This window comes from Mobula hypostoma, chromosome 20 (genome assembly GCF_963921235.1).
Source record: "Mobula hypostoma chromosome 20, sMobHyp1.1, whole genome shotgun sequence".
NCBI classification, from domain to species: Eukaryota; Metazoa; Chordata; class Chondrichthyes; order Myliobatiformes; family Myliobatidae; genus Mobula; species Mobula hypostoma.
Genome location: NC_086116.1, coordinates 47,637,303 through 47,663,522, shown reverse-complemented (window position 1 = coordinate 47,663,522; position 26,220 = coordinate 47,637,303). Strand labels below are relative to the sequence as shown.

General features: G+C 41.7%; 1 protein-coding gene across 12 annotated transcripts in view; it reads right to left on the bottom strand.

Annotated features, from left to right (window-relative positions):
• magi2a (membrane associated guanylate kinase, WW and PDZ domain containing 2a) overlaps positions 1-26,220 on the bottom strand; it is a 600,063-nt gene that overhangs the window by 285,744 nt on the left and 288,099 nt on the right. For all 12 annotated transcript variants that reach the window (XR_010021125.1, XM_063072811.1, XM_063072812.1 and 9 more), the window contains exon 3: positions 13,236-13,355. Coding sequence is in view for 11 of the 12 variants with exons in the window: in XM_063072811.1 (XP_062928881.1) it covers positions 13,236-13,355 (120 nt within the window). In the remaining variant the exon portion in view is untranslated. The remainder of the gene's footprint in view (positions 1-13,235; positions 13,356-26,220) is intronic.

Genomic DNA, 26,220 nt, shown 5'->3' with positions numbered 1-26,220 from the left:
ATCATTGAGCCTATCATAACTATCCTTCTTCAATATATCAGAGATATATCAACTGGAAATCAGAGGTCACCCTTCCACACTGACAGAACTACAAGCCAGTTACAGAAGCTGTGTAACCTGAGAACCTTTATTCTCACACAGTAATCATAAAGCACCTTTCAGAGGAAAGTTTATCTCCTTTGTGCACTGATGTGTGGAGTTAAGTGCATTCCAATTGTGGGTAATAGTAACTGAAAAATGAGTAAGTATCGAGCACTGCCACCGCTTCAATGATAGCTTTAGGTTTGAAAGTAAATGGGTTATCTGACATCAGTAACTGAAGTGCCACATGGAAATTCATACTTCATAACCTGGGAGTACCTTGTCAAATCATGTAATGATGGCACATACCTCTGCACAAACTCAGCTGGATAATGATCAGTATAATACTCTTCAATACAATTACAATTTCAAAGAAACTGGTCTACTGAAACAGGAGATAGGCATCATGAGTATGCAGTGAATCCATTTCATGTCTAGACATTAAAATAAATATCTGTCCGTGAGATATGCTATTGCCTTGAACTATCAGATCAAAATGTGGCTGTTGACCAGGACATGACATAATGCTATGCCCTGGAAGATCACATTGGGCTGCCAAATATCATTTGCAATATGTGTTGAAAGTATATGCAAATAGCAATTTTAACTATCTAAAAGAAACAATACAGAAAAATATTCTTTTCGGAAGTACCTCGGTGACCACCTTGTAGTTGGGAATCACTGGCCTCACCTCTACAATGCAATGTTCTCCTTTACTCCAGCAGCTGCAGCCATCAAACTGATAGGTTGATCCCTTGTACTAGTTCTGAAGATGTTTGTGATGATTGACTTCACCTTTAACGAACTGGCTAATTGACTCTGCAACCTGGTATGGCTGACTTGAATGACAGTGTTGCCTGAGAGGCAGTGGAAAGTGGAGAAACTAGGTGTGGTGAGGAGGTAGGGTCAGCTACAACTGACTACAGCACAACAGTGAATCTCTCAGTCTACCCACTGAGTAGGTGGGTAGCACCCTGATTTCCAGCTACCCGTACTGCACTACCATCATTTCAATCTCCAAATCCATTGGAGAGATGGCTGACAAATGGTGTTCAAATGCTTCTTTCTTCAGTAATAGTCATACAGAATAGAAAAATGCCCTTCAGCCTCACTCTTCCATACCAACTGTACTGCCCAGTGAGCTAAAACAACAGGAATTCTGCAGATGCTGGAAATTCAAGCAACATACATCAAAGTTGCTGGTGAACGCAGCAGACCCTTCCAAAGGGTCTCGGCCTGAAACGTCGACTGCGCCTCTTCCTATAGATGCTGCTTGGCCTGCTGCGTTCACCAGCAACTTTGATGTATGTTGCCCAGTGAGCTAAGCCTATTTGCCTTTAATTGGCCCATAACTTTCTAAAACCCTCCTATCAATGTGCTTATCTAGGTAGCTTTGAAATGTTGCTAATGTGCCTGCCTTAACCACTATTTTTGACAGCTTATTCCAAATGTCATCTCCACGAAGAAGCTACCCCTGATGTTCTATTTAAACCTTTTACTCTAATCTTAAACCCTGAGGAAAAATCATGTACTTTCAGTCTGTCTATGCATCTCATGATTTTATATATCTCTATCAGGTCACCATTCAACCTCCTACATTCCAGGGATTAAAGTTTTAGTCTACACCAGGAATGGCCAACCTTTTACATTCCATGCGTCAATTTTTTCACTCACGAGTTCAGATGTGCCATACAACTCTTGTACCCCCATTCAATTCTTGCAAAAATACATTAATATAGAACTTGAGCATGAAGAAATTGCCGCATGGAATGTAAAAGGTTAGCCACCCCTGGTCTACACAATCTCTCTTTATAACTCAGGCACCCTAAGTCCAAGCACTAACCTGTTAAATCCTTTCTGCATTCCTTCTAGGTTAGTAATATCTTTCCTTTAACAAGGTTTTTATTTATTCATTTACAGGATGTGAGTGTCGCCAGCTAAGCCAGCATTTATTGCCCAGCCCTGGTTGCCCTTGAGAAGGTGGTGATGAGCTGCCTTCTCAAACTGCTGCAGTCGTGAGCTGTAGGTACACCCACACCTGTAGGTGACAAGAACTGTACATAATACTCCATGTAAGGCCTCACTTTATAACTTCCTAATACCTGCATTCAAAGCTGTGATTGATGAACACCTTCAATAATCGATCTGCTCGTGATGTTGTTTTCAGCTAACTATATACTTGCACTCTTTATTATACACCGTGCAAGTCCTACCCCTATTTGATCTATCAAAATGCAATACCTCACATTTATCAGGATTGACAACTATTTGCTAATCTTCAGTCCACGCAACCAATTGATCTAAATCCCCCTGTGATTTTTCATAAGCTTCTACAATATCTACAACACGACGTATTTTGGTATTATCTGCAACGTTACTATTACTAACTATTGACATCAATGGATCTGCAGTTGAGAGGGTAAACAGCTTTAAATTCCTCAGTATCTACATCACCGAGGACCTCATGTGGTCTGTACACACCAGCTGTGTGGTGAAAAAGGCACAACAGCACCTCTTTCATCTCAGATGGTTGAGGAAGTTTGGTATGGGCCCCCAAATCCTAAGAACTTCCTACAGGGTCACAATTGAGAGCATCCTGACTGGCTGCATCGCTGCCTGGTGTTTGAACTGTACCCTCCTTAATCGCAGGATTCTGCAGAGAGTGGTGCAGACAGTCCAGTGCATCTGTAATTGTGAACTTCCCATGATTCAGGACATTTGCAAGGACAGGTGTGTAAAAAGGGCCCGTAGGATCATTGGGGTCCCGAGTTATCCCAATTACAATCTACTCCAGCTGCTACAATCCAGGAAATGGTCCTGCAGCAGAAAAGCCAGGACCAACAGGTCCGGGACAGCTTCTTCCACCAGGCCATCAGACTGATTAACTCACGCTGATTTGACTGTATTTCTATGTTACATTGACTGTTCTATTTATTATAAATTACTATGATTAAATATTGCACATTTAGACAGAGACGTAACGTAAAGATTTTTACTTCTCATGTACGTGAAGGATGTAAGAAATAAAGTCAATTTAATTCAATTCATATTCAAATCAGTATTTTGCATCAGTCATCACTGTTTAAGACACCAGTAGTATGCCAGAAATTCAAGAGTATTAGTAGGCAGAAGTGAATGTAGTCACTATTACTAAGGAGAAGGTGCTTGAGTAGCTGAAATGTCTGAAGGTCAATAAGTTACCTTGACCAGATGGACTACATCCCAAGGGTTCTGAAAAGATTGTGGAGGCGTTCAAGAATCACAAAATTCTGGAATTGTACTAAAGGACTGGTAGATCACAAATGTCATTCCATTCCTTAAGAAGGGAAGGAGCCAAAAGACAGTGGTTACAAAAGATGTGAAGAGTCCATTATTAAGGATGATGTTTCTGGGGTACTTGGAAGCACATGATTAAATAGGTTGAAGTCAGCATGGTTTCCTTAAGGGGAAATCTTGCTTGATAAAACTTTGAAGTTCTTTGAAGAAATAGCAGGAAAGATAGACAAAGAAAAGTCATTGCATTATGTTTACTTATATTTTCAGACCTTTCACAGGGTGCTGCACATGAGGCTGCTGTAGAAGATAAGACCCTATGGAATTACAGGAAAAATTGTCTTACTCTGATTGAGCTGAGAGATTCATCACATGAGAGAAGATTGCTGGCACTACTTGGAAGAGTTAAAAACTAGTATGTCTATGAAAAATCAGGAGGTCATACTGAGAGGAAGTTTAGTCGTCAGGATGACATGAGCATAGAAAAAGGAGAGGAAATTGGCGGCACGGTACTGTAGTGATTAGCACAATGCTATCACAGTTTGGAGCGTTGGAGTTCATCCTCTGTAAGGAATTTCTGTACATCCTCTCCGTGAAATGCGTGGGTTATCTCCAGGTCCTCCGGTTTCCTCCCACAAAGATGTATCGGGTAGGTGAATTGGTCATTGTAAATTGTTCCATAACTCGGTTAGGGTTAAACTGGGGTTATGAGGGGTTGCAGGGATGGTGCAGCTCGAAGGGCCAGAAGGTACGACACGTAAGGTGGATGAACTCCTTATATAAGGTATAAATTGGTTCTGCAAAACTGAGACATCATAACCCAGAACAGAAATGCAGCTGAGGGAAGAGCTGGCAGCTCAATATTCCAGGGCAAGACAGCAGAGCGAGTTTCCTTCTTGATGAAAGAGGACATACCATGGTCCTAGGAGAGGATATTCTTCAGGCATCATGCAATATCGGCAGAGCTTAGAAACAGCTGACATTGTCAACATTGTTACACCGACTGCTTATTATAAATTACTATGATTGCACAGTGTGTGGCCACCCGCACACGTGGGACTCGAACCGCCATTGGGAGCCGCAGGCAGACGCGCAGTAGTGCGTTTGGAACTACCCACTTGGGGTGGACCTTCCGGGGACAGTCTGACGTCATGTCCGCCCCGCGGGTCGCAGGGGCCCATGGGAGGGGAGATTTAAGCGCACGTTTTTGAATCAGTAAAGGCATTCTGAGTTCAGCTTTGTCTGCCTCCATGTGTTTCTTTAGTAGCGTGTGTGCGCGCAACTACATTGGTGACTCCAACGTTCCAGATGGCATCTGGAGCCAGTGACTCAGCGACCAGCCATGAGTTTGAGCAACTCACACAGCGTGGTCTCTTTGAAGCTCCTGACTTTCTGGGCCACTCAGCCCCATGTTTGGTTTGAGCAGGCTGAGGCCCAGTTCAATATCAGAGACATCACAGCCGACGCCACGCGGTACTACTACGTGGTCAGCACGCTCGACCAGGAGACGGCAGGCCGGTTATCAACTTCCTAATTCAGCCACCAGCGGAGGACAGGTGCACTAAGCTTAAGGCGCTCCTGACCTGTACCTTCGGAGTCTCCCACCGCGAACGGGCCATGCGGCTCCTATACATGGCCGGCCTGGGTGACCGCTCGCCATCCGAACTCATGAATGATATACTGGCACTTATGGATGCCCATAAGCAGTGCCTTTTATTTGAACAGTTGTTCCTCGAGCAAATGCCAGAGGACATTCACCTCCTCCTCGCGAGTGAGGATTTCAGCTACCCACGCAGGGTCGCGGCTAAAGCAGACGTCCTTTGGCAGAGCAAGCAACGTGGAGCAGCCTCCATTGGCCTAGCCATGATTGTGCGCCCCAAAGCCCAGGCCCCGCAACTGAAGCCGTCGAGACCCACGGGGGAAAAAGATGGAAGTTCGGAACAATGGTGTTTCTATCACCAAAGATGGGTCTCAGGCGTGCGCCGCTGCCATCCACTATGTACTTTTCCGGGAAACGCTGGGGCCAGACGTTGCTAATAGCTACGACGGCTGGCCACCGAGACAGCCTCCTGTACCTCTGGGACCGACGCTCTGGGCGGCGCTTCCTGGTAGACACCAGGGCCAAAGTCAGCATACTCCCCACCTCGAACATGGACATGAACATGAACGTGGTCCCAGGCCCTGAACTCACCGCTGCAAATGGCACGAGTATTCAGACGTATGACCCGTGAACTATCTCGCTGCATTTTGGGTCCAGCTGTTTCACTTGACTTTCACGTTGGCAGCAGTGTCACAGCCACTACTAGGGGCAGATTTCCTATGAGCCAACTGCCTCCTGGTCGACCTAAAAGGCTGGTGTTTGGTCCACGCTGAGACGTTCCAGACTTTCCAGCTTGGAGAAGCCAAGCTACCGGCCCTCCACCTGGATTCCGTGACCCTCTCAAGTAACGAATTCGCCAAGGTGTTGGTGGAATTCCCCTCCACAGTCACCCTGCAGTTCTCCACGGCCGACCCCAAGCACGGTATGCAGCACCACATCACCACGCAAGGACCGCCGCTGCACGCCCGAGCTCGCAGGCCCCCACCCAACAAGGAGAAGTTCCATAAGATAGAAGAGATGGGAATCGTATGCCGCTCAGACAGCCCATGGGCATCCCCGCTGCACATGGTGCCCAAGTCCGCAGGAGGATGGAGGCCCTGCGGAGACTACAGAAGGCTCAATGACGCCACAACCGCCGACAGAAACCCAGTACCCCACATCCAGGACTTCACGGCGAACCTGCACGGAGCGACCACCTTCTTGAAAATCGACCTGGTCAGGTTATACCATCAGATCCCAGTGCACCCCGACAATGTGCCCAAGACAGCCCTCATCACCCCGTTTGGCTTGTTCAAGTTTCTGAGGATGCCTTTCGGTCTCAAGAATGCAGCCCAAACTTTCCAAAGGCTCATGGACTCAGTGGGACGCGGCCTGGATTTCGCTTTCATTTACTTGGACGATATCCTGGTGGCCAGCAGTTCGCACCAAGAGCACGTGGCACATCTGCGCCAGCTCTGCCAACCCCTGAGTGACCACGGACTGGCAATCAATCGGGCAAAGTGCCAGTTCAGGCTGACAGAGATCGACTTCTTGGGCCAGAGAGTCAACCGACATGGTGCAGTTCCCCTACCGGACAAGGTCCAGGCCATCCGCCAGTTCCCCAAGCCCAGCACGGTCAAGGGCCTGCAGGAGTTTGTAGGATAGTCAACTTTTATCATCGGTTCATGCAGGTGGTGGCACGCATCATGAGACCCTTGTTCAGCCTGATGGCCGGCAAGGCCAAAGAAGTGGCACGGGACGCGGAGTCCACGGAGTCGTTCGAGCAGGCCAAGGAGGCGCTGGCAAAGGCGGTCCTCCTAGTGCACCCGAGAGTCGATGTACCCACGGCATTCACAGTTGACGCTTCCGACAAGGCAGTCGGCGGAGTCCTGGAGCAGCTTGTTGAGGACCAGTGGCGACCACTCGCTTTCTTCAGCCAGTACCTATGGCCACCACAGGTGAAGTACAGCGCTTTCGACAGAGAGTTGCTAGTGCCCTACCTGGCTGTCCGCCATTTCCGGTACTTCCTCGAGGGAAGGGAGTTCACCGTGTATATGGACCACAAGCCCCTCACCTTCGCACTGGCCGAGCTATCGGACCCATGGTCGGCTCGGCAGCAGAGGCACCTGTCCTTTATTTCAGAATTCACCACGGACGTCCGTCACATCCCAGGGAAGAACAACGTCGTCGCCGACACACTGTCTCGCCCCTGCCTCCACTCAGTAGGCATATCGTCCTCAGGAATAGACTATGCAGCACTGGCGGAAGCACAATGGTTGGACACCAAGATCCCGGCTTACCGCACCGCCGTTTCGGGACTCCAGTGGGAGGACGTCTCCAGCAGCAGATCGACTCCTGTGCAACGCGTCTACTGGCAAACCCCGACCTGTGGTACCAGCAGCATGGAGGTGCCGGGTGTTCGACACGCTGCATGACATAGCCCGCCCGTCCATCCGGGCGTCCATCAAGCTGGTAGCGGACAGATTCGTCTGGCACGGTTTGTGCAAACAGGTTGGACACTGGGCCAGGACCTGCGTACACTGCCAGACCGCCAAAGTCCAGCAGCACGTGAAGGCTCCCATCCAGCAGTTCCAGCCAACGCACAGGAGGTTCCAACACATCCACGTGGACGTTGTCGGCCCCCTGCCAGTCCCCTGGGGTGCCAGGTATATCTTTACCATGGTAGACAGGTTCACCAGATGGCCGGAAGCCGTACCACTCGCAGACATGTCCACTGAGTCCTGCACCAGGACGCTCATTGCAAACTGGATCGCCAGGTTTGGCCTCCCAATGGACATCACCTCCGACAGAGGGGTGCAGTTCATGTCTGGTTTGTGGATAGCACTGGCGCAGCTCCTGGGCATCCAGCTGCATCACACCACAGTGTACCATCCCCAGTCCAACTGTTTGGTAGAGCGATTCCACCGGCATCTCAAGTCCGCCCTAATGGCGTGCCTCAGGGGCCCCAACTGGACAGATGAGCTTCCCTGGGTCCTACTGGGCATCTGCACAGCCCCCAAGGAGGACCTGGACACCTCCTCAGCGGAATTGGTCTATGGCACCCCCCTGATGGTCCCAGGTGAGTTCGTACCAGAGGCCTGAGGTTCGGAAGAAACTCCAGCAGCGGTGCTAACGAGGCTGCGGGACAAGGTAGGGACCCTGGCACCGGTCCCGACCTCCAGGCATGGTCCCACGCCATCCTTCACCCCTAAAGACCTCTGAGACTGTGGGTATGTTTTTATTTGCAGGGGCATCCACAGGTCACCTCTACAGCGGCCGTACAAGGGACCCTTCAAGGTGATCCGGCACAACGGAACCACGTGTGTCGAGGAGGTGGGTGGCTGGGAACAGACTTTTACAGTGGACTGCCTTAGACCGGCGCACTTGGACATTGAGCAACCAGTGAGGGTACCTGCACTGTGCCGGCAAGGCCGGCCACCCAGGCAAGCCACACAGACTGGGGACTCCACTCCCCTGATGGACGTTTCTCGGTGGGGGGGGGGTGGCGGCCCGCACATGTGGGACTCGAACCGCCATCGGGAGCTGCGGGCAGACACGCGGTAGTGCATTTGGAACTACCCACTCGGAGCAGACCCTCCGGGGACAGTCTGATGTCATGTCGGCCCCGCGGGTCGCAGGGGCCCATGGGAGGGGAGATTTAAGCATGCGTTTTTGAATCAGTAAAGGCATTCTGAGTTCAGCTCTCTTTGCCTCCATGTGTTTCTTTAGCAGCCTGTTTGCGCGCGACTATAAGTGCACATTTGGACGTAAAGTAATGACTTTTACTCGTTTATGTGAAGGATGTAAGAAATAAAGTCAATTCAATTCAATTCAGTTCATGGGCAGCACTACTCTTTCTAAAAGTAGGCAGCAACTATATAAAGATGGTATGTCATTGCTCAGTTATAGCAGCAAACTGCTCAGAATTGCCCAGTTCTGCTGAATGAAGATTGGGTGCTGCTAATGCTCCTGCAGAAACAAAAGGTCTACATGGATCTACTTGACATTTCACTGTGTATTAAGAGGCAAGTAAACTCTGCTTATTCCTCCATCTATCAGCAACTATGTGAGGAGATTGTTGACAACCCCTTACAAAATTCATGTTAGTTTCAGAGTGGAAGTGATAAATCCTGGTTCTGTATAAGGTAGCACATGGACTTTCCAACCCTCCTTGTTTTGTTCCAGCATTTCTGTTTGTATTTGCAGCCAGTTTCTCGTGGACATTTCCTGATGATAGTTCCTGGAACAATGTGAACGTATGGACCCATTTTGTCTCTCACGAGTTTCCTTCACCTGCCTATCTCCCAACCCCTCCTGCCTAACCATAGTTTACTAGTGGCAAATTGTTGCACTACCCTACAGAAAGCATCAGCCATGGATGGAATCCCTGGCTGTGTCCTCAGATCATGCGCAGGTCAGCTGATGGGGAGTCAGTTTTAACCTCTCCTTACTTCAATATGATGTTCCCACTATCTTCTGGTACCGAAGAAAAACAAAGTAATGTGCCTTAATGACTACTGCCCAGTGCCTCTGACATCCACCATTCATGATGTTCAAGAGGATGGCCATGGCACAATTCAAGTTCAGCCTCCCAGACAAGCTCAACCTCTTTCTCTAGCCCACACTGGAGTATCTGGAAAGAAAAGACTATTCTTTATTGACTATAGCTCTGCCTTTAATTCTAAAATTCCAAGTAAACTCATCTTCAAATTCTGAGACCTGGGAGTCTGGAACTCAACACCTCCCTCTGCAAATGGATTCTCAATTTCATGACCAAAAGACTGCAAACAGTAAGGATGGGCAGCAACTCTTCTGCCATGATTATTTTCAATACTGTTGCCCCATAAGATGGTGTCCTTAGCCTCCTCCTCTACTCCCTGTACACTCACGACAGCATGGCCACATTCTGCTCTAATTCCATCTATAGATTTGTCGATGATCTCATCATAGTAGACTGAATCACAAAAAAAAAACATTGATTCTGAGTGCAGGAAAGAGATACACAGCCCTAGAAGTTTGGTGTCATGACAACAACCTTTCCTTCAATGTCAGTAAAACAAAATGACTTCAGGAAGTGGGTTGTGTATAAATGGTGCTAAGGTCAAGAGCCTCAAGTTCCTAGGAGTGAACATCAATGACAGCCTTCTTGGTCTAATCACGCAGATGCTAGGGCCAAGAAAATGCATCAGTACCTCTGCTTCCTCAGGAGCCTAAAGAAATTTGGCATGTCAACTTTGACTATTGACAATTTTTGTCACTGCACCACGGAAAGCATCTTATAAAGATGTACAACAGCTTAGTATAGCAACTGGTCTGCTTGAGACTGCAAGAAACTGCAGAGAATCATGAAAACTAGCTTCCCTTCCTTGGACTCTGTTTACACTTCCTGCTGTCTCAGTAAACATAATCAAAGACCCCGAGCACCCTGGAGATTCTTTCTTCTCCTCTCCCCTATTGGGCAGAAGATGGAAAAGCCTGAAAAACTGTAGCAGCAGGTTGAAGTACAGCTTTAATCCCACTGTTAAAAGACTATTGAATGACCTCTAAGCATAAGGTGAACACTTGACCTTACAATATACCTCTTTATAGCTTATACTTATTGTCTTCCTGCACTGCATTTTCTCTGTAACTTTAAAACTATTATTCTGAATTCTGATATTGTTTTTTTAATACAGTGTTGTAATGAAATTATCTGCATGGACGACATGCAAGACAAAGATTTTTACTGTACCTTGGTGTAAGTGACAATAATAAACCAACTTACCTCTAATCTGCCTTGTTTAACCTTTTGCAATGACAGTATCTGAAGTGATGCTATGTAATGTCAGATGTAAAATGCATTGAAATTACACAATGATGCAATGAAATGTGCACGCCACTTTGATTTCCTTCATTCTTCATTCTTGACTTGGGGGTCTCATTTGTCCATTTGCCATAAAGGGAAGGACATTCTTGAGGACTGACTCCAGTTCTGGTGGCCTCACTGAAGTTACTGGCAGTCTTTACCAAAAGTATGAAGGTGAGCACTGGCTCTATACCAAGTTAAAACATCCTAACTGTAAAGATTTAATCAATGTGTGTGTATTATACGCTTAAAGTCATGAATGCATGATTAGGAATGCGTGGTGTGTAGATGGAATTGTGTTTATCTGTTAATGAAGGCGGCTGATCTTCATTGTGAGTGGGAGTTAGTAAGGGGTGAGAGAGAAGAGGGTGTGGGTACATTTTAGCTATGGCAGTAAAAGTGAACAAAATGAGTGTGCAGAGCTGACCTTGATATATCTAGTGAAGTCAGAATATTTCCTTTGAGCTTGCTTAATTGTCCTTATAGAATCACTCCCTTCTGAGATGTCAATATTTTCCTGTCCTGCTATACTTATGGCCACATAGGAGTTCTGCCATTTATCTTTCTAACCAAGATCTCCAAACTCTCTTCAGAGAACCTCTGCGCTCCCTCCCTTTCCCCTACATAGTCTCCCTTCAATGGTGTTCATCAACTGTATTGCTGATATTCTGCTGCCTTGGGAAGGACTCCGAGTTGAAGCTCTGTCCTGATTGCTGCAATTCAGATTCACAATTCATCCGTAGGAATCCATATGACTGCTGTGTAAGGAAGTGCCAAAGGTGTGATGGTCAGGTGGAAATCGTTTGGAACCAAGATTGACAAAACAAAACCCCAAGGGCAGCTTTTGGCCACATGAGAGGGAACAGACTCAGGCTATAGGTGATCTGGTACAGATGGTGTCATAGGTACCAAGTTCAGATCAGGTGCATCATGCAAAATGTTAAGAGTTCTAGAAATATAGTAAACCAACCTAGAATAATTTCTCTATTCACACTGACATTACACATTATTCTCTCCTTCTCCTTCCTGCCTTCACAACTCTTTAAAGCCTGTAATATCTCTGGTTTGGGATATTTATTTTTCTTGTTTGATGCCACTTACCCTGCTGAAAATTTCTAATATTCTATGTCTTCATTAAAAATGTTGAGGGTCTCTGATATTTTGCTTACAGAGAGTTCTGCATGTTTTATATCTGGAAGATACAAAACATATAACTGGCAGTCAACACATGAATACGATTCCCTATATTTTAGGAACACAGTAGTAACTGATCCATTTTCCTTCTGTGGCGATTAACTTATGAAAATGAAATTTGCTCAATTATTGCATTGGAACTACTGGAGTAGGGCACCTCAAAGTTTATTGCTAGCTTCCAGCTCTCTCTTGCTCAAAGTAACTACACAGCAATTAACTTACTTAGTAGTAGATATCTTCACTTAGTAGTGAGGATATCTATAACATTTAGTGAATGACATTTATGCATTATCACTTTAAATAATGAGATTAAAGAAGTAGGCAGGAATTGAAGAACCATTGAAAAGGAAGGTAAATCAGAGTTAAATCATTTACAAAAATAAATTAAAGACAAAAAGAAATACTGGATGGAGGTGGGGGTGGGGGGCTGATGGCAGGGAACGATGTATGGACAATGGAAAGTAAGAAATATGTATTATCAATTAAGTTTTAGAACTTTCTAACAACAGTTCATCACCAAGGGAAATAAGGTCCTGTGGTTTAAGTTACTGTAATTAACTTTCTGTAAAGAATTTAATAGGTAATCAATATGAAAATCCAGCAAATTTTTCAGAATAATAGGTAAACCATCAGTTATATGTTGATTTTAGGAGGCATAGATAGAACTATTTAGAATAACCGGACAGTCGTTTAAATTCACAGTTCCTATGTAGTTCTTAATCCCCAAGACATGCTGCTTGATTTGCACATAAATGGCAACGTTCACCACAAACGATCCTACTTGTTCAGCAAAATCCAAATAATTGTGATATTGTTTACTACTTTCAAAACTCAGCTTGAAATATTTTGTTCTAGCAGTATCCTCCATGATACACCAAAGAGTAATTTTAATGTAAGTGCTGATGATGGAATTAAAAACACTTAGAAGGTCCCACTCTGATAGGCAAATACAAATGCATTAGGATTGTAAGCTCCTACACAGTTTAATCAAGCATTTAGTTGTTTTATTCCCTTAAATATGATTCTAGAAAAGAAATGATTTATTAACAAAATTAATGGAAAACTATCCAAAAAGTTTTTTTTACAACAATCTGCAACCACCTAATTTTTGAGAATATAATAATAATCACAAACCTGACTGCAATGTATCTGCAATTGCTACAATCTGACATTTATAGGAAGTATTGTGAGAGGCATAGATGGTTTCTATGCAGCATTGCAAAAAATATGTCTGCCAGGATTGATCAAAACAATTGTAATTACCTTCATACGTTCCACTTTCTAACAGAGAACCACTTTTCTCAAGTTCCATAAATTCTTCCACAGTCACAAAATTGTAGTCAACACCAGGGACCTCTCCCTCTTTAGGTGGTCTTGTAGTGCCTAAGAGAGTAAAAAACAAAGCAAAAGTTAACTACAGTTACAATCCACAGACAAACCGATTCAATTTTTAAAATAATTGAGCAAAATTTGTGAATCTAAAAGCTAGAGGAGAAACAAGTTAACAATAAATAATATGTAGATGGTTCATTTTTTTACAATGCCTTTGACCATCTAAATGTTGTAACTCCAAAGTGATAGAAGAAAATTATGAAGATAATACATTTGGACTAGATACAAAAGAAATCTGATTTCAGATCTGAAAACTTCTGTGTTATTATAGAACTCTCTTTTTAATAATGTAAATTTAGGTAAACTTTCATCATGATGATTAACTTATTATCTAGAAGAACAGCTTATTTAGAAAAATATAAAAAGATGATTATCCATATTGCTAAATGACAACTTTAAGATAACAACTGGTAAAGAAACCACACTTCGAAAAGAATCTTCTGATATGAAAAATTCAAAGTAATATTAAAAATAGATTAGAGTTCACCAGGCCAGAATATAAAAGAAGTGGCATTGTTTAACAAGGGTATAAAAACATGTATCTGGAAATAAAAAGCTTTCTTTTGTGAGAAAATTCAAAATTAATCTTATGTAATTAGGTAGAAGTCCAGTGGTTAATACTGATGGTAAGTCTAATGCATGTTTGCTATTGGAATAACTAGCTAAGTGAAACAATAACAAAAACAGCCTGTTTATATTGATTTGCAATTCAAAAATAAACCAAATATGCAGAAAATAGAAGTCATTATAGAGTAATTATGCTTAATATATTGTGCATCATACTAAATTTAAAATACTAAATAAAGCTTATTAACTTAAAATGTCAAAACTCAAAAAGGTGAGAGAGAACTTCAAGATTATTGTCAATATATAAAATGCTACTAAAATAACTGGGCTATGTAATAATATATACAAATAGCTGAAGTTGAGAGGTCTCTTTAAGCATGGCGAGAGAAATGCAGGCAGGCTTGCAGACTTGACTGTAAGATTAATGAAAACAAGCTGGAAAGAAGCCCAGGTTGTTTAAAAAAAAACTGCACAAACCACAGTAAACTTCATTAAGACTGTAGTTTGTTTAAAACAATGATATCAAGAAGTTTGTCAGAATTGAGGTGCAAAAATTATCATACACAAATGGACTTCAAACTAGGATTCAAACAAAATGATATATTATCTGAATGATTATTTCATTTGAGTAATACAGAAAAAAGCTTCAATTACATAGTAGAGTATGACATCTTTCTGTTTTACAAGCAATGAAACAGTTTTGCACTGCAGTCAATGTTGTACTGTAGGAAATGTGGCAGCCAGATTTTGTGCAAATTCCTATAATTAATTTTGTAAAACTGACCAGATAATCAGCCTTTGGGATATTAGTGACGGTTAAATAATAACCAGGACACCAGGGAGCATTTTCCTGCTGCTTTTTTTTTATGATAGTCATAGAGTTATAGAGTTGTGTAGCACAGAAATGGGCCCTTCAGCCCAGCATGTAAATGCTAACCCATATGCACATCTCTGTAATGACATAGAATGTTTTATCTCCATCTCAGTAGACAGAGGGATTCTCAGTTTAATATCTTATCCAAAAGATGCATCTTTGACAATGCAGCTACTTGTTCGGCACTGCTTTGAGCCATCAGCCTAGACCATGTGTTTCAGTGAGACTTGAATCCACAAACGTCTGGCTCAAATTTGCAGGTGGCACCAAGAGAATAGACACATTATCACATAACAAAAAATGCACTATGACCAAAGCTTTAAAATAAATGAAATGGACATGCATGTCAAATTGAAAGATTAAAAAAAATAAAGCAACATCAGACCAGAAAAATTGTCAGGAACTATATATATATAGTAGTGTAGTGGGCAATGGAGAAAATGTAAATGAATCAAAAAGCTAACATGATAGCCTTGTCCAAAAGGTACAAGAACATTAATACAGAAAACTGGAATACCATTCAAAGACAGAATTAATCCTCACTATCAACTTAAGTATTAGTTCAACAGCAACATGACTTTAGATATGAAAGCTCTTGCCTGACAATTCTCTATAAGAACATAACAATACTAATTCAGTTCAGATGGAACATCACCCCAGTACTCTGTTAAATAGACCCCAACCTAAAGACATTACTCCTCATTTGCATTTCTCATTTGTATGTATCCTGTGTGCAAAATCTAATAAAATCACACAATCTCAAAAAGAATATTGATGTACTCAAAAGAGTCGGGTAATAGTCACTGGAATTTTTCTGGTTTTAAGGGACTAAGCTATGAAGAAAGGTCAACCAACACAAGTTATTTCACACAAAGAAAAAATGACTAAGATGTGACATCATGTAGAGCTACAAAAGAAAAAAGACATAAACCTAAACTAGACATGCTATTTAATTAGCAGAATAAATAATCAAACTGGGTGTAAGGAGTGTCTAACAGGTTCCAGTGCCTGGCTGGGGATCATTGCCATGAAGTTTTATGCATTCTGCAGAACTGATTGTTGGTTATGATGAGACCGCGAATCTAGTACAATACTTCATCAGCAGGAGCACCCTATTGCAACTGGCTTTCCCCATTCCATCCTTGCTAATCACACTTTACCAGAGAACTGCATCTCTTTCCAACTAGTGAAACTGGTTTTTCTGCCTTTGGGATATGGGTCAGAAATGTTTTTTAGGTCAGAGTACAAGGCCCTCGGGCCCCTTTGGTAGCCTTTAGGATTGGATTGTATGCATTGATGATTTTAGTGTGCTAATTCCATGTTAGAGTAAGCCAGAATTTTGTGAAGTCACTGAGATCATTCTTGGTGACAAAGTTTATTTCAGGAAGATAGGGTTTCTCATCTGTTTTTCTCTATCAGAAGGAGGTGCATGCACTGATTTAGTCATAGTCATAGGCATACCTCATTGATCCCAGGGGGAAATTAGTTTTCGTTACAATTGCCCATAAATAATAAATAGTAATAGAACCATAAATAGTTAAATAGTACTATGTAAATTATGCCAGTAAATTATTAAATAAGTCCAGGACCAGCCTTGCGGCACAGGGTGTCTGACCCTCCAAGGAAGGAGTTGTAAAGTTTGATGGCCACAGGCAAGAATGACTTCCTATGACGCTCTGTGCTGCATCTTGGAGTAATGAGTCTCTGGCTGAATGAACTCCTGTGCCCACCCAGTACATTATGTAGTGGATGGGAGACATTGACCAAGATGGCATGCAACTTAGACAGCATCCTCTTTTCAGACACCACTGTGAGAGAGTCCAGTTCCATCCCCACGACATCACTGGCCTTACGAATAAGTTCGTTGATTCTGTTGGTGTCTGCTAACCTCAGCCTGCTGCCCCAGCACACAACAGCAAACATGATAGCACTGGCCACCACAGACTCGTGGTCTATAAGCTGGTCTCCTCTTGCCTGCTGAATCGTACTAAGGGCAATAGACCCTGAATTATGATAACTTGAATTCTATTGCCATTAGTTCCTTAACTTCCCCCACTGCTCCCACTATCTCTATTATGAAGCAACCGGCTCAGGATTCATCTTCTGATCATCAGACTTAGATCTACAGCTGAGCTATTTCTTGTGGCTTCTTTTCCTTCAACCATGCAAATGCCCGTAACTTAGAATTATTTTCCTAATAATTATATCTCTTTATCTTTGAGGAGTGCCTCAAAATATTGCTCCTAAGGCCAATTCTTCTAGCACTTTCCTCATAATTCTACCTGCTTTGATTTCCTGACTGCCTGTAAAACCTTCTTAGAAAATTTCATTTTAAGAAAGCTGCTGTAAAGATATACAAGGCCTAAAGCAGCAAGATTAATGGCAAAAGGTTTCAAGGCATCAATTTTATAAATATGATGAAAAGTACTTCACAAAACTATAGACTATATCAGTTAGGGATAAATGAGTTGACTAATCCATTTAGATTATTAGGAACTTGCTTTTAGTGATATGTCGGCCAGTTCCTAATAAATATTCCTAATAAATGCATGTCATCATTATTGAGAGACTTACTGGGTTACAACAATTAGATACTTCACCCCACAAAGCTAAGTGCTTCCCAGAACCTAGTTATAACAGTATAGTACATCTCTTTCATCCTTCTTAAAATCATGAGTGCACTGGTGTTCTATTTTTAAATTGGCAGTACTCTTACTGTTTTCAGATACAGGCATCAGGCAATGGTTAGAACTGGATGAACAGAGTTATTGATCCTAGTTACTCAGACCAGAATTTTAATATGCATAAGGCATCTAAACAAAAAAAAACAAATTTAATTCCACACATAAAGCTACTTGTTTCCAGCAGCAGATATTATCAAGCATAATCATACACTACTCATTTAGAAATAGAAAAATATGCAATTCAGATTATGAATTTAACACAGGCTTGAAGCATAAACAAATTTGAATCCTGAGACTAGCCATCTTATTGAGCCAAGAAAGCTTCTAAAGCTCTAATTAGTATACAAAATGTGATGTAGAGAATGAACTAAGCCACTGTTCTGGAACACCCTGCATCCTGCCACTATTGTTTTATGAATTAGTTACGACTAGTTCCTGCCTGAAAATAACAGCGGATACTATAGAACAGTTTTTTCTCCTTTTTTTCGGTTGTAGGAAAAAGACAATATTTCAGAAAAAAACACATTGCTGAGTGAATAAACGTCCTCTATTAATGTAAATATTGATGAAGCATATTTTGAAAATGGTTACTTCATTGTACAATTTTTCAAAAGCAAAAAATCAGCAGGTATACAAGACAAATGACATCCCGCTAATATAATGAGTATCAATTTGAATGTAGGCCACATGCATATATTAAAAAATTTTTAGTATGAATACCACTGCCAGTTTGATTTTACCCTCATATCGTACTGAAGAGTTATGAGAAAAATGACTATCATACGATTGAATACAATTTAAGAAAATTGAAGAAATCTATAATATCTGTAGTCCCTTTTTGTGGTGATAAATATATTGACATTATAAACATCATGAAAAAAACAGGGATAAAATGCATACACAAAGATAACTGAATGTATGTGGCGACCAGACATCTTGTTGTTTTCGTTAAGCTCAATCTCTTCAGCAGCCTGCTCTGAAAATATTGCAGTGTTGTCTTGTTCCAAATAAATTCTGTAGCAAATCTGATATTCCTAGCTCTGGAGATATTTGTATGAGTAAATGTGAGGTGTCACAGTTGTACGATGAGTTACAGCAGCAACATGAGGTTCAATGAACTGATAGGGCATTAATTCAACCTTCCTCTTTTGAAGGTTGCCATGAAGGGTCTTAGACATGAAACATCAATGTTTCCCCTTCCAAATATGCTGCTGATCTGCTGAGTTCTTCTAGCATTTTATGCTTGTACTTTAGATTTTCAACTTCTGTACTTTTTGTTATTTATCTCTTCTTAAAGTCTTTCTTAGTAGCGCTGGCAGTGAGTCTAATCACTGCCACAGACTGAGAGGGAAAATTCAGCCCAAAGTTGTCACTGGGCCATTTTGCCATCAGTATTTCAAAAGGCTGAAGATGCCAAGTCAACCTTGTAGACTAGAAAGTAGTAAAAGAGAATGAACAAACCAGAGAATTAGGCTTACTTTGAACTGCAGAAAGGATTAGTGATAAAAACAAGTTAATTACAATGGTGTAGCAATATTATATGCTACTCTGTTTGCAGCCTTAGTCATATGTCTTTCAGGCATTTTAGCAAAGCAACAATGCCCCAATAAATGTTTCATTGTATCCCTCATGACAATTACTGCCTACTATTCCACCATGGCAGCCTAACTTCTATAAATATTGACTATTTAAAAACACAGTATAATGCTGTTGCTTTAACTCTTGCAACCACAGTTTAAAAATGTAATTTTAAAAGATTTTCTCCATCATATATATGAGTAATTCCTCATTTGTAAATTGATTTTTGAGTCATGGCCATTTCTTCTCACCTAAGGTTAATAGGTAAAGCCCTTATATTACCTTTACTTACAATAATATTTGCTTCAGTACTGTGACTTCTATAGAAAGTAAACTAGAGCATAATGTAAAACATGAAACCCATTAAGGGGCTTCCCTTTCTCCACTATCTAGGACGAGGGAGATGTCCTCCTTTTTTAAAGAAAGGGGCTTCCCTTCCTCCACTATCTACAGCCATCTGGACTATTCCTCGTCTCACCCTGTCTCTTGCAAAAATGCCATCCCCTTCTCGCAATTCCTCCGTCTCCGCTGCATCTGCTCTCAGGATGAGGCTTTTCATTCCAGGATGAGGGAGATGTCCTCCTTTTTTAAAGAAAGAGGCTTCCCTTCCTCCACTATCAACTCTGCTCTCAAACGCATCTCCCCATTTCACGTACATCTGCTCTCACTCCATCCTCCCGCCACCCCACTAGGAATAGGGTTCCCTTGGTCCTCACCTACCACCCCACCAGCCTCCAGGTCCAACATATTATTCTCCGTAACTTCCGCCACCTCCAACGGGACCTGCCCAGCTCTTGGCTCCATCCCTCCCCCTCCTGTCTTCTCCTATCATTTTGGATCTCCCCCTCCCCCTCACACTTTCAAATCTCTTACTAACTCTTCCTTCAGTTAGTCCTGACGAAGGGTCTCGGCCTGAAACGTCGACTGTACCTCTTCCTAGAGATGCTGCCTGGCCTGCTGCGTTCACCAGCAACCTTGATGTGTGTTGCTTGAATTTTCAGCATCTGCAGAATTCCTGTTGTTTAACCCATTAATCCTCCAGTTTCATGCTAGGCAAGTTGGATTAAATTTATCTGCAAAATGTTGCTGAAGGAATGCTTTTCCTAAATAAAAGCCTATTTGAAAATTAAAATTAAAATGTAAATTACCATTTAATCCTTCTAATTCAAATAACTAATGAGGTTCACATGCTACACGTGGAGTTGTGCAGTTGAATCTGTATTCTTACATTATAGCCACACAACTTTGACAAGTAGTTTCATTGCCTGAAATGTATTTCAATTTCCATTCATTTTTTATTTACTGGTCGATCTCCTAAAGTCAGCAATTTCCACTGTGTCAATGCTACTCCAAAGCACTCCTCAAGGAGCAAAGCAAAAGAGCTAGACTTTGTCTTTGAGGAGGGGGGTGGGGGAGGGGAGAACACATGTTCCTGTTTACATCAACAATGCTGAAGTCGAGAAGGTTGAGAGCTACAAACTCCTGGGAATGAACATCACCAATAGCCTGTCTTGGTCAAACTACACATCAGCTCCTCTACTTCCTCAGGAGGCTAAAAAAATTTGGCACGTCCCCATTGATCCTCATTATTTTTAATGGATGTACCACAGAAATCATCCTTTTCTGATGCATCATGGTCTGGTTTGGCAACTGCTCTGGACCTGACTGCAAGTAGCTACAGAGTTGTGGACACAGCTAATGCATCACAAAAACCAGCCCACCATCCACATACTCTGTCTACACTGCATGCCATCTCAGTAAAGTTTACTTACTTACTGTCTGTTACGCTGTTCAGGTTTAGGACAGCAATAAAGGCCCTCCATCTCTGGCACTATTCAGATTTTCCTTCATTGTGTCTGTAGCTCGGTTTTCAATACTGTCAGTCATGCAAGTCCTGGATGGAGACTCAGGAATATTGTCACACTCAGATGTAAAAGATGCACACACACCATACTAAGAGCCCTAACGGTGATACAACTGAGTCAATGTACTTCACTCTCACCTGTGGGATCTGGGTTGGAATTAAACCCAGATTATTTGATGAAACTTGCTTCTTGTTGCTGACAAAGTATCAACACTTTGGGCAATCTCAACCCAATTCAGATGCTTTATGAAATTATCCCTTTATCTGATACCAGATACCTATGTATCCCTTTCCTGAAAAAATACTGTGTACTATAGTACTGTGTGACCTGTGATTGGTCATGATTCTTCTGCAGCCCAAAACTGATAAATTATTTTATTAGGATTTTAAGCATGATTTTACAGGTGTAAAAATGCATAATATACCTTTAGTTAAGGATGAGATTATTTGTGCAGTGCTAAATCGCTACTACTGTGTGGTAACCGGAATCTCTGGAGCTGAAGGCCTCAAAATCCTCGGCTTTGCGTGTTTCAGTGGCCAGGGAGAGGTCGAAGGCGCTCGGCAGAAGATGGCGCTCGGGAGGCTGTATCGGAGAGGCTGCTCAGAAGCTTGGAGTTTTCGGACGGATGGACTCAGGGTCGGCTGGGGTCAGCTGCTTCCAAGGTATCGGCAAGTTGACAGTGCCTGGAGGTTTACGGCAGGGAGTTTCTCCCTTTTACCACCTGCTATCGGGGACTCGGGAGTCGATCAACTCGGGACTTTGAGACTTTTTTTTACTGTGCCTATGGTTTGTTCTTTATCAAATTATGGTATTGCTTTGCTTTGCTTTGTTATAATTATGTGGTTTTGTCAGTGTTAATCTTTGGTCTGAACTGTTTTCTGTGATATCACTCCGGCGAAACATTGTATCATTTCTTAATGCATGCATGCATTTCTAAATGACAATAAAAGAGGACTGAGTGTTCTCATAATCTAAAAAAGTCATAAAAAATGACAAAGAAAAAGAAAACAGAAATATTATTCTTTGCAGTGCTGAGTTCAAACGACAAAACTTCAAAATTGATTAAAAGTGTTGCACAGTATTGATAACCTTCACCCGATGAGAACAAAATTAAATTGTGCATTAGCTGATTAAGCCTCAATATCATCATTGATTAAATGGAAAATTGATGCAAAATCACTGAAATGAGTTATATTAAATAGATACTGACAGCAGAGGAATTTCACAGAAAGTGGTTGCCTGTGATACTCATCAACAAAATACTGCAATTTATATGATAAATTCATCAGAAAAAAATTATGGCTGTCTATATTTAGATTTGAGTTAGCAATACAATTTGCTAAGTATCTCACTAAAATACAGATTTTTCTATTTACCGTAGCATATTAGTACCACTGTTAATTCTTCAAGCAAATAATTATATACATCTACATTAAAACTATACCTTGTGATAAGCCAACGAACAAGTACTACAGTGAATTTGGATTAATTAGGGCATATTGGGACCAGTACATTTTGGCCCAATTAGCTGAAGTTTCATGGAAATAGTTAAAAAGGAAAAAGAATGATAAACTATCATTTAACTGAGCAACAAATTATGCATTTAAATGAAATACAGAACAAATTAGAACACTATCAAAATCACTACAGTACAATAAAACTGAGTATTAGTTCCTAATAGTTATCAACAGAGCTAGTTATTCAGTACCATGATCTCTGGAGTGACTGTAAATGAACAAAATCAGCACACCACCGAGTGTACAGTAGATAATGGACTACCTTCATACAATGCTATCGATGAATGCATCCATCAAGTCTTCATTTCGATTGTAACATTCAAGATGATTGTCGATACCATCAAACCCTTCGTACTCCTGAACTTGTTGAAGTAGTGAAATTGTTTTACTTTCACTCCAGATCATTTCTGGCATGACAAGCCTGAATACTTGAAACTGCAGTGAGCAAAACAGATCTGAATTGTCTTACTGCTTGTTCTTCATCAACCATCAGTGACAAAAGATCAATGCTTTTTGAACACAAACACACACAATTGATGCTATTTAAAAATATTCACTCTAAGCATGGTGTAGTGTCTAACGACCACACAAGTGTGCATGTCTGGTGCTAGTTAGAAACTTTTTGGCAACATAAACTTCACTCATAGCAACACTAAACTGTTTCCACAACTTATGGACTCACTTTCAAGGACTCTCGATCTCATGTTCTTGATATTGATTTTTTTTTTTCTCTTTTGGTATTTGCAGTTTGTTATCTTTTGGACATTAGTTGTTTGTCCGTCTTGTTATGTGCAGTCTTTCATTGATTCTATTGTGTTTCTTTGTATTAACTGTGAATGCCCGCAAGAAAATGAATCTTAGGGTTGTATATATTGACATATATGTACTTTGATAATAAATTTACTTTGAACTTTGGCCCAATTGGTCCATGTTAATCAAGATGCCCCATCCAAGCTAGTGCCATTTGCTAGCATTTGACCCATGTTATTCTAAAGCTTTCCAATCCACTCAACTGGTCCAACTGTCTTCTAAAAGTTGATATTATATCCCCTTCCTCAACCACTTTCTCTGGTAGTTAACTCCACAGAGGCACCACCCTTTGTTTAAAAATTTGTCCCTTGAGTTCTTCTTAAATCTTTCCCCTCTCACCTCAAAATTGTGCCCTATCGTTCTTAATCCCCAACCCTGGGAAAAAGACTGAGTGCATTCACTCTATCTATGCCGCTCATGTTTTTATACACCCCTGTAAGATCACCTCTTAATCTCCTAAACTTGAAGGAATAAAGTCCTAGCCTGTCCAACTCAGCAGCATCCTTGTACTCTATCATGACCTTTCAACTTTTATACTAAATGCCCTGATTTATGATGAGCAATGTGCCAAAACTCTTCTTCATTACCCTGTCTACCTGTTACTCCACTTTCAGTGAACCGTGTACTTGTACTCCAAGGTTATGGTCTATATGCCACTATTCCCTCTAAGTTCACATCTGTCTAAATGCTTGTCAAGTGTTGCTATCATAGCTGCTTCTGCCGTCTCCCCAGCAGGCTCAGGCATCAGCCACTCTCCATGCAAAAAAAATCTTTCCTCACACACCTCCTTTAAACCTTCCCACTTTCATCTTATACCTGTGCCCTCTAATATTTTATATTTCCTTCCTGAGTAAAAGACCGTGACTATCTACCCTATGTATGCCTCTCATAATTTTATTTAGTTCTATCAAGTCACCCCCTTAGCCTCTGATACTCCAAAGAAAACAGTCCATGTTTGTCCAAACTCTCCTTAAAGCTTATGCACTCCAAACCAAAAAGTATTCTGGTGAACCTCTTCTGCTCTCTCTCCAAAGCCTCCACATCCTTCATACAGTATAGAATTATACATAGTACTCTCCCTGTTCCCGATTAAAAATTTGTTCTGCATACAGTAGTTCAGATTTAAAATACTGCCTTTATACAAAAAGGAGTTAACAGCTGATCACAGGCAGATGTCAAGATTATAAAACACAGGAACCAAGAGCCAAACCACTAGGCCTTAGATTTTGTTTTCCCTCTTAGGTGACTACATTGCTATATATTTTTTTTTCAAAACAGTCAAAAGGAAATGTTTCTGCATTGTCAGTGTTAATTTTCTATCAAATGTGGATAGATGACAGATACTTCTTTAGAATGTTGGCCTTTGCACAGAATAGCCATAACAAAATCCAGCATAAATGAGATAACAGTTTACATAATTATTTCGAGCAAACCCTTGGGGACAAGGGTAATTTGCTTCCACTTCATTTCTAAGCATTACCTTCATGAATCCATGAACACTATCTCATTAGTCCTCCTTTGCACTATTTACTTTTGTAGTATGGAGGTACACCTACTCTGTAATGCAAATATCTAATCAGTCATTCAAGTGCCAGCAACTCAATGCCACCTTATGTACAGACACCCCTGGGCCTAGCTTACTTTATGGACAATCGATTTATGTATATGAACTTCCTTAAGTACTTCCAGTTAATGTTTTTTATTATTATATTCATTATCTTATTGTGTCTTTTCTCTCCTGCGTTGGATCTGGCATAACATTTATTTCATTCTCCTTTGCACTCGTGTACTAGAAATAACATTAAACAACCTTGAATCTTGAAAAGCATGCAGACAGGTTCAAGAGGTTCAGTTGTTGTTGAGAACAAACATCAGAATAAGGAAGAAATGTGATCTAAGTGACTTTCATTGTGGAATGATCGTTGGTGCCAGATGGAGTGGTTTGAGTATCTCAGAAACTGATCTCCTGTGATTTTCACACATAACTGTCTCTGAGGTTTACAGAGAATGGTATGAAAAACAGTGAGTGGCAGTTCTATGGGTGAAAATGCCTTGTTAATGACAGAGCTCAGAAGAGAATGGCTAGACTGGTTCAAGCTGACAGGAAGGTAACAATGATTCAAATAACCTCACGTTACAATTGTGGTGTGCAGTAGAGTGTCTCTGAATGCACAACAGATTGAACCTTGAAGTGGATAGGCTGCAGCAGCAGAAGACCACACCCAGTTCCATTCCTGTACCTAATTAAGTGGCCACTGAGTGTATTGTTAGTGATAAAACCTGATTCTGACTCTTATCCTGTGGGAGCCAAGATGGCTGATAAGGCCAATGGTGGAATTATGGACCAATCCATAAATGTTGTCACAGGTGAGCAAAAGAATTGCAATGTGAATTTACATCCTGCTAAAGTCTGTGTGGCCATGTGTACAAGCACGCCTTGAGATTGTTGGAATCATTATACTTTGTAAAGGAGGTTTGAAAACATCTGCTCAGTGGAGTCAGCTGAGTGTATTTGAAATCTCAATACATGGAATGTAAAAAATGAACCACGTTGAATAAGCATCTTCTGTTGGTATACTTTTCGGTATGGAACTATCATGAAAAAGATGTGATCTATTTTGTTGCACTACATTAATCATGATTGCTTGATAATCCCTTTTGACTTTGGCCCTTGCTTCTATTTGCCCTCCACATATCTCTTCCTTGATTCTATGGTCCATCTTCCTCTTCAGTCTATTTCTATCACCTTCAGCCCCTTGTCATCTCCAACTATCACCCGCCCAGTTTCTGTCACTATATACACCCCTCCTCAATTGGATCCACCTATTTCTAGCTAGCTCTTGCTCTACCACTTCCCTTCACTCTTTTATACTGACCATCTCCCTTCTATCTTTCAGTTCAGATGAAGGGTCTTGACCAAAAACATTGATGGTTCATTTCCATTCACAGATGCTGCCTGAC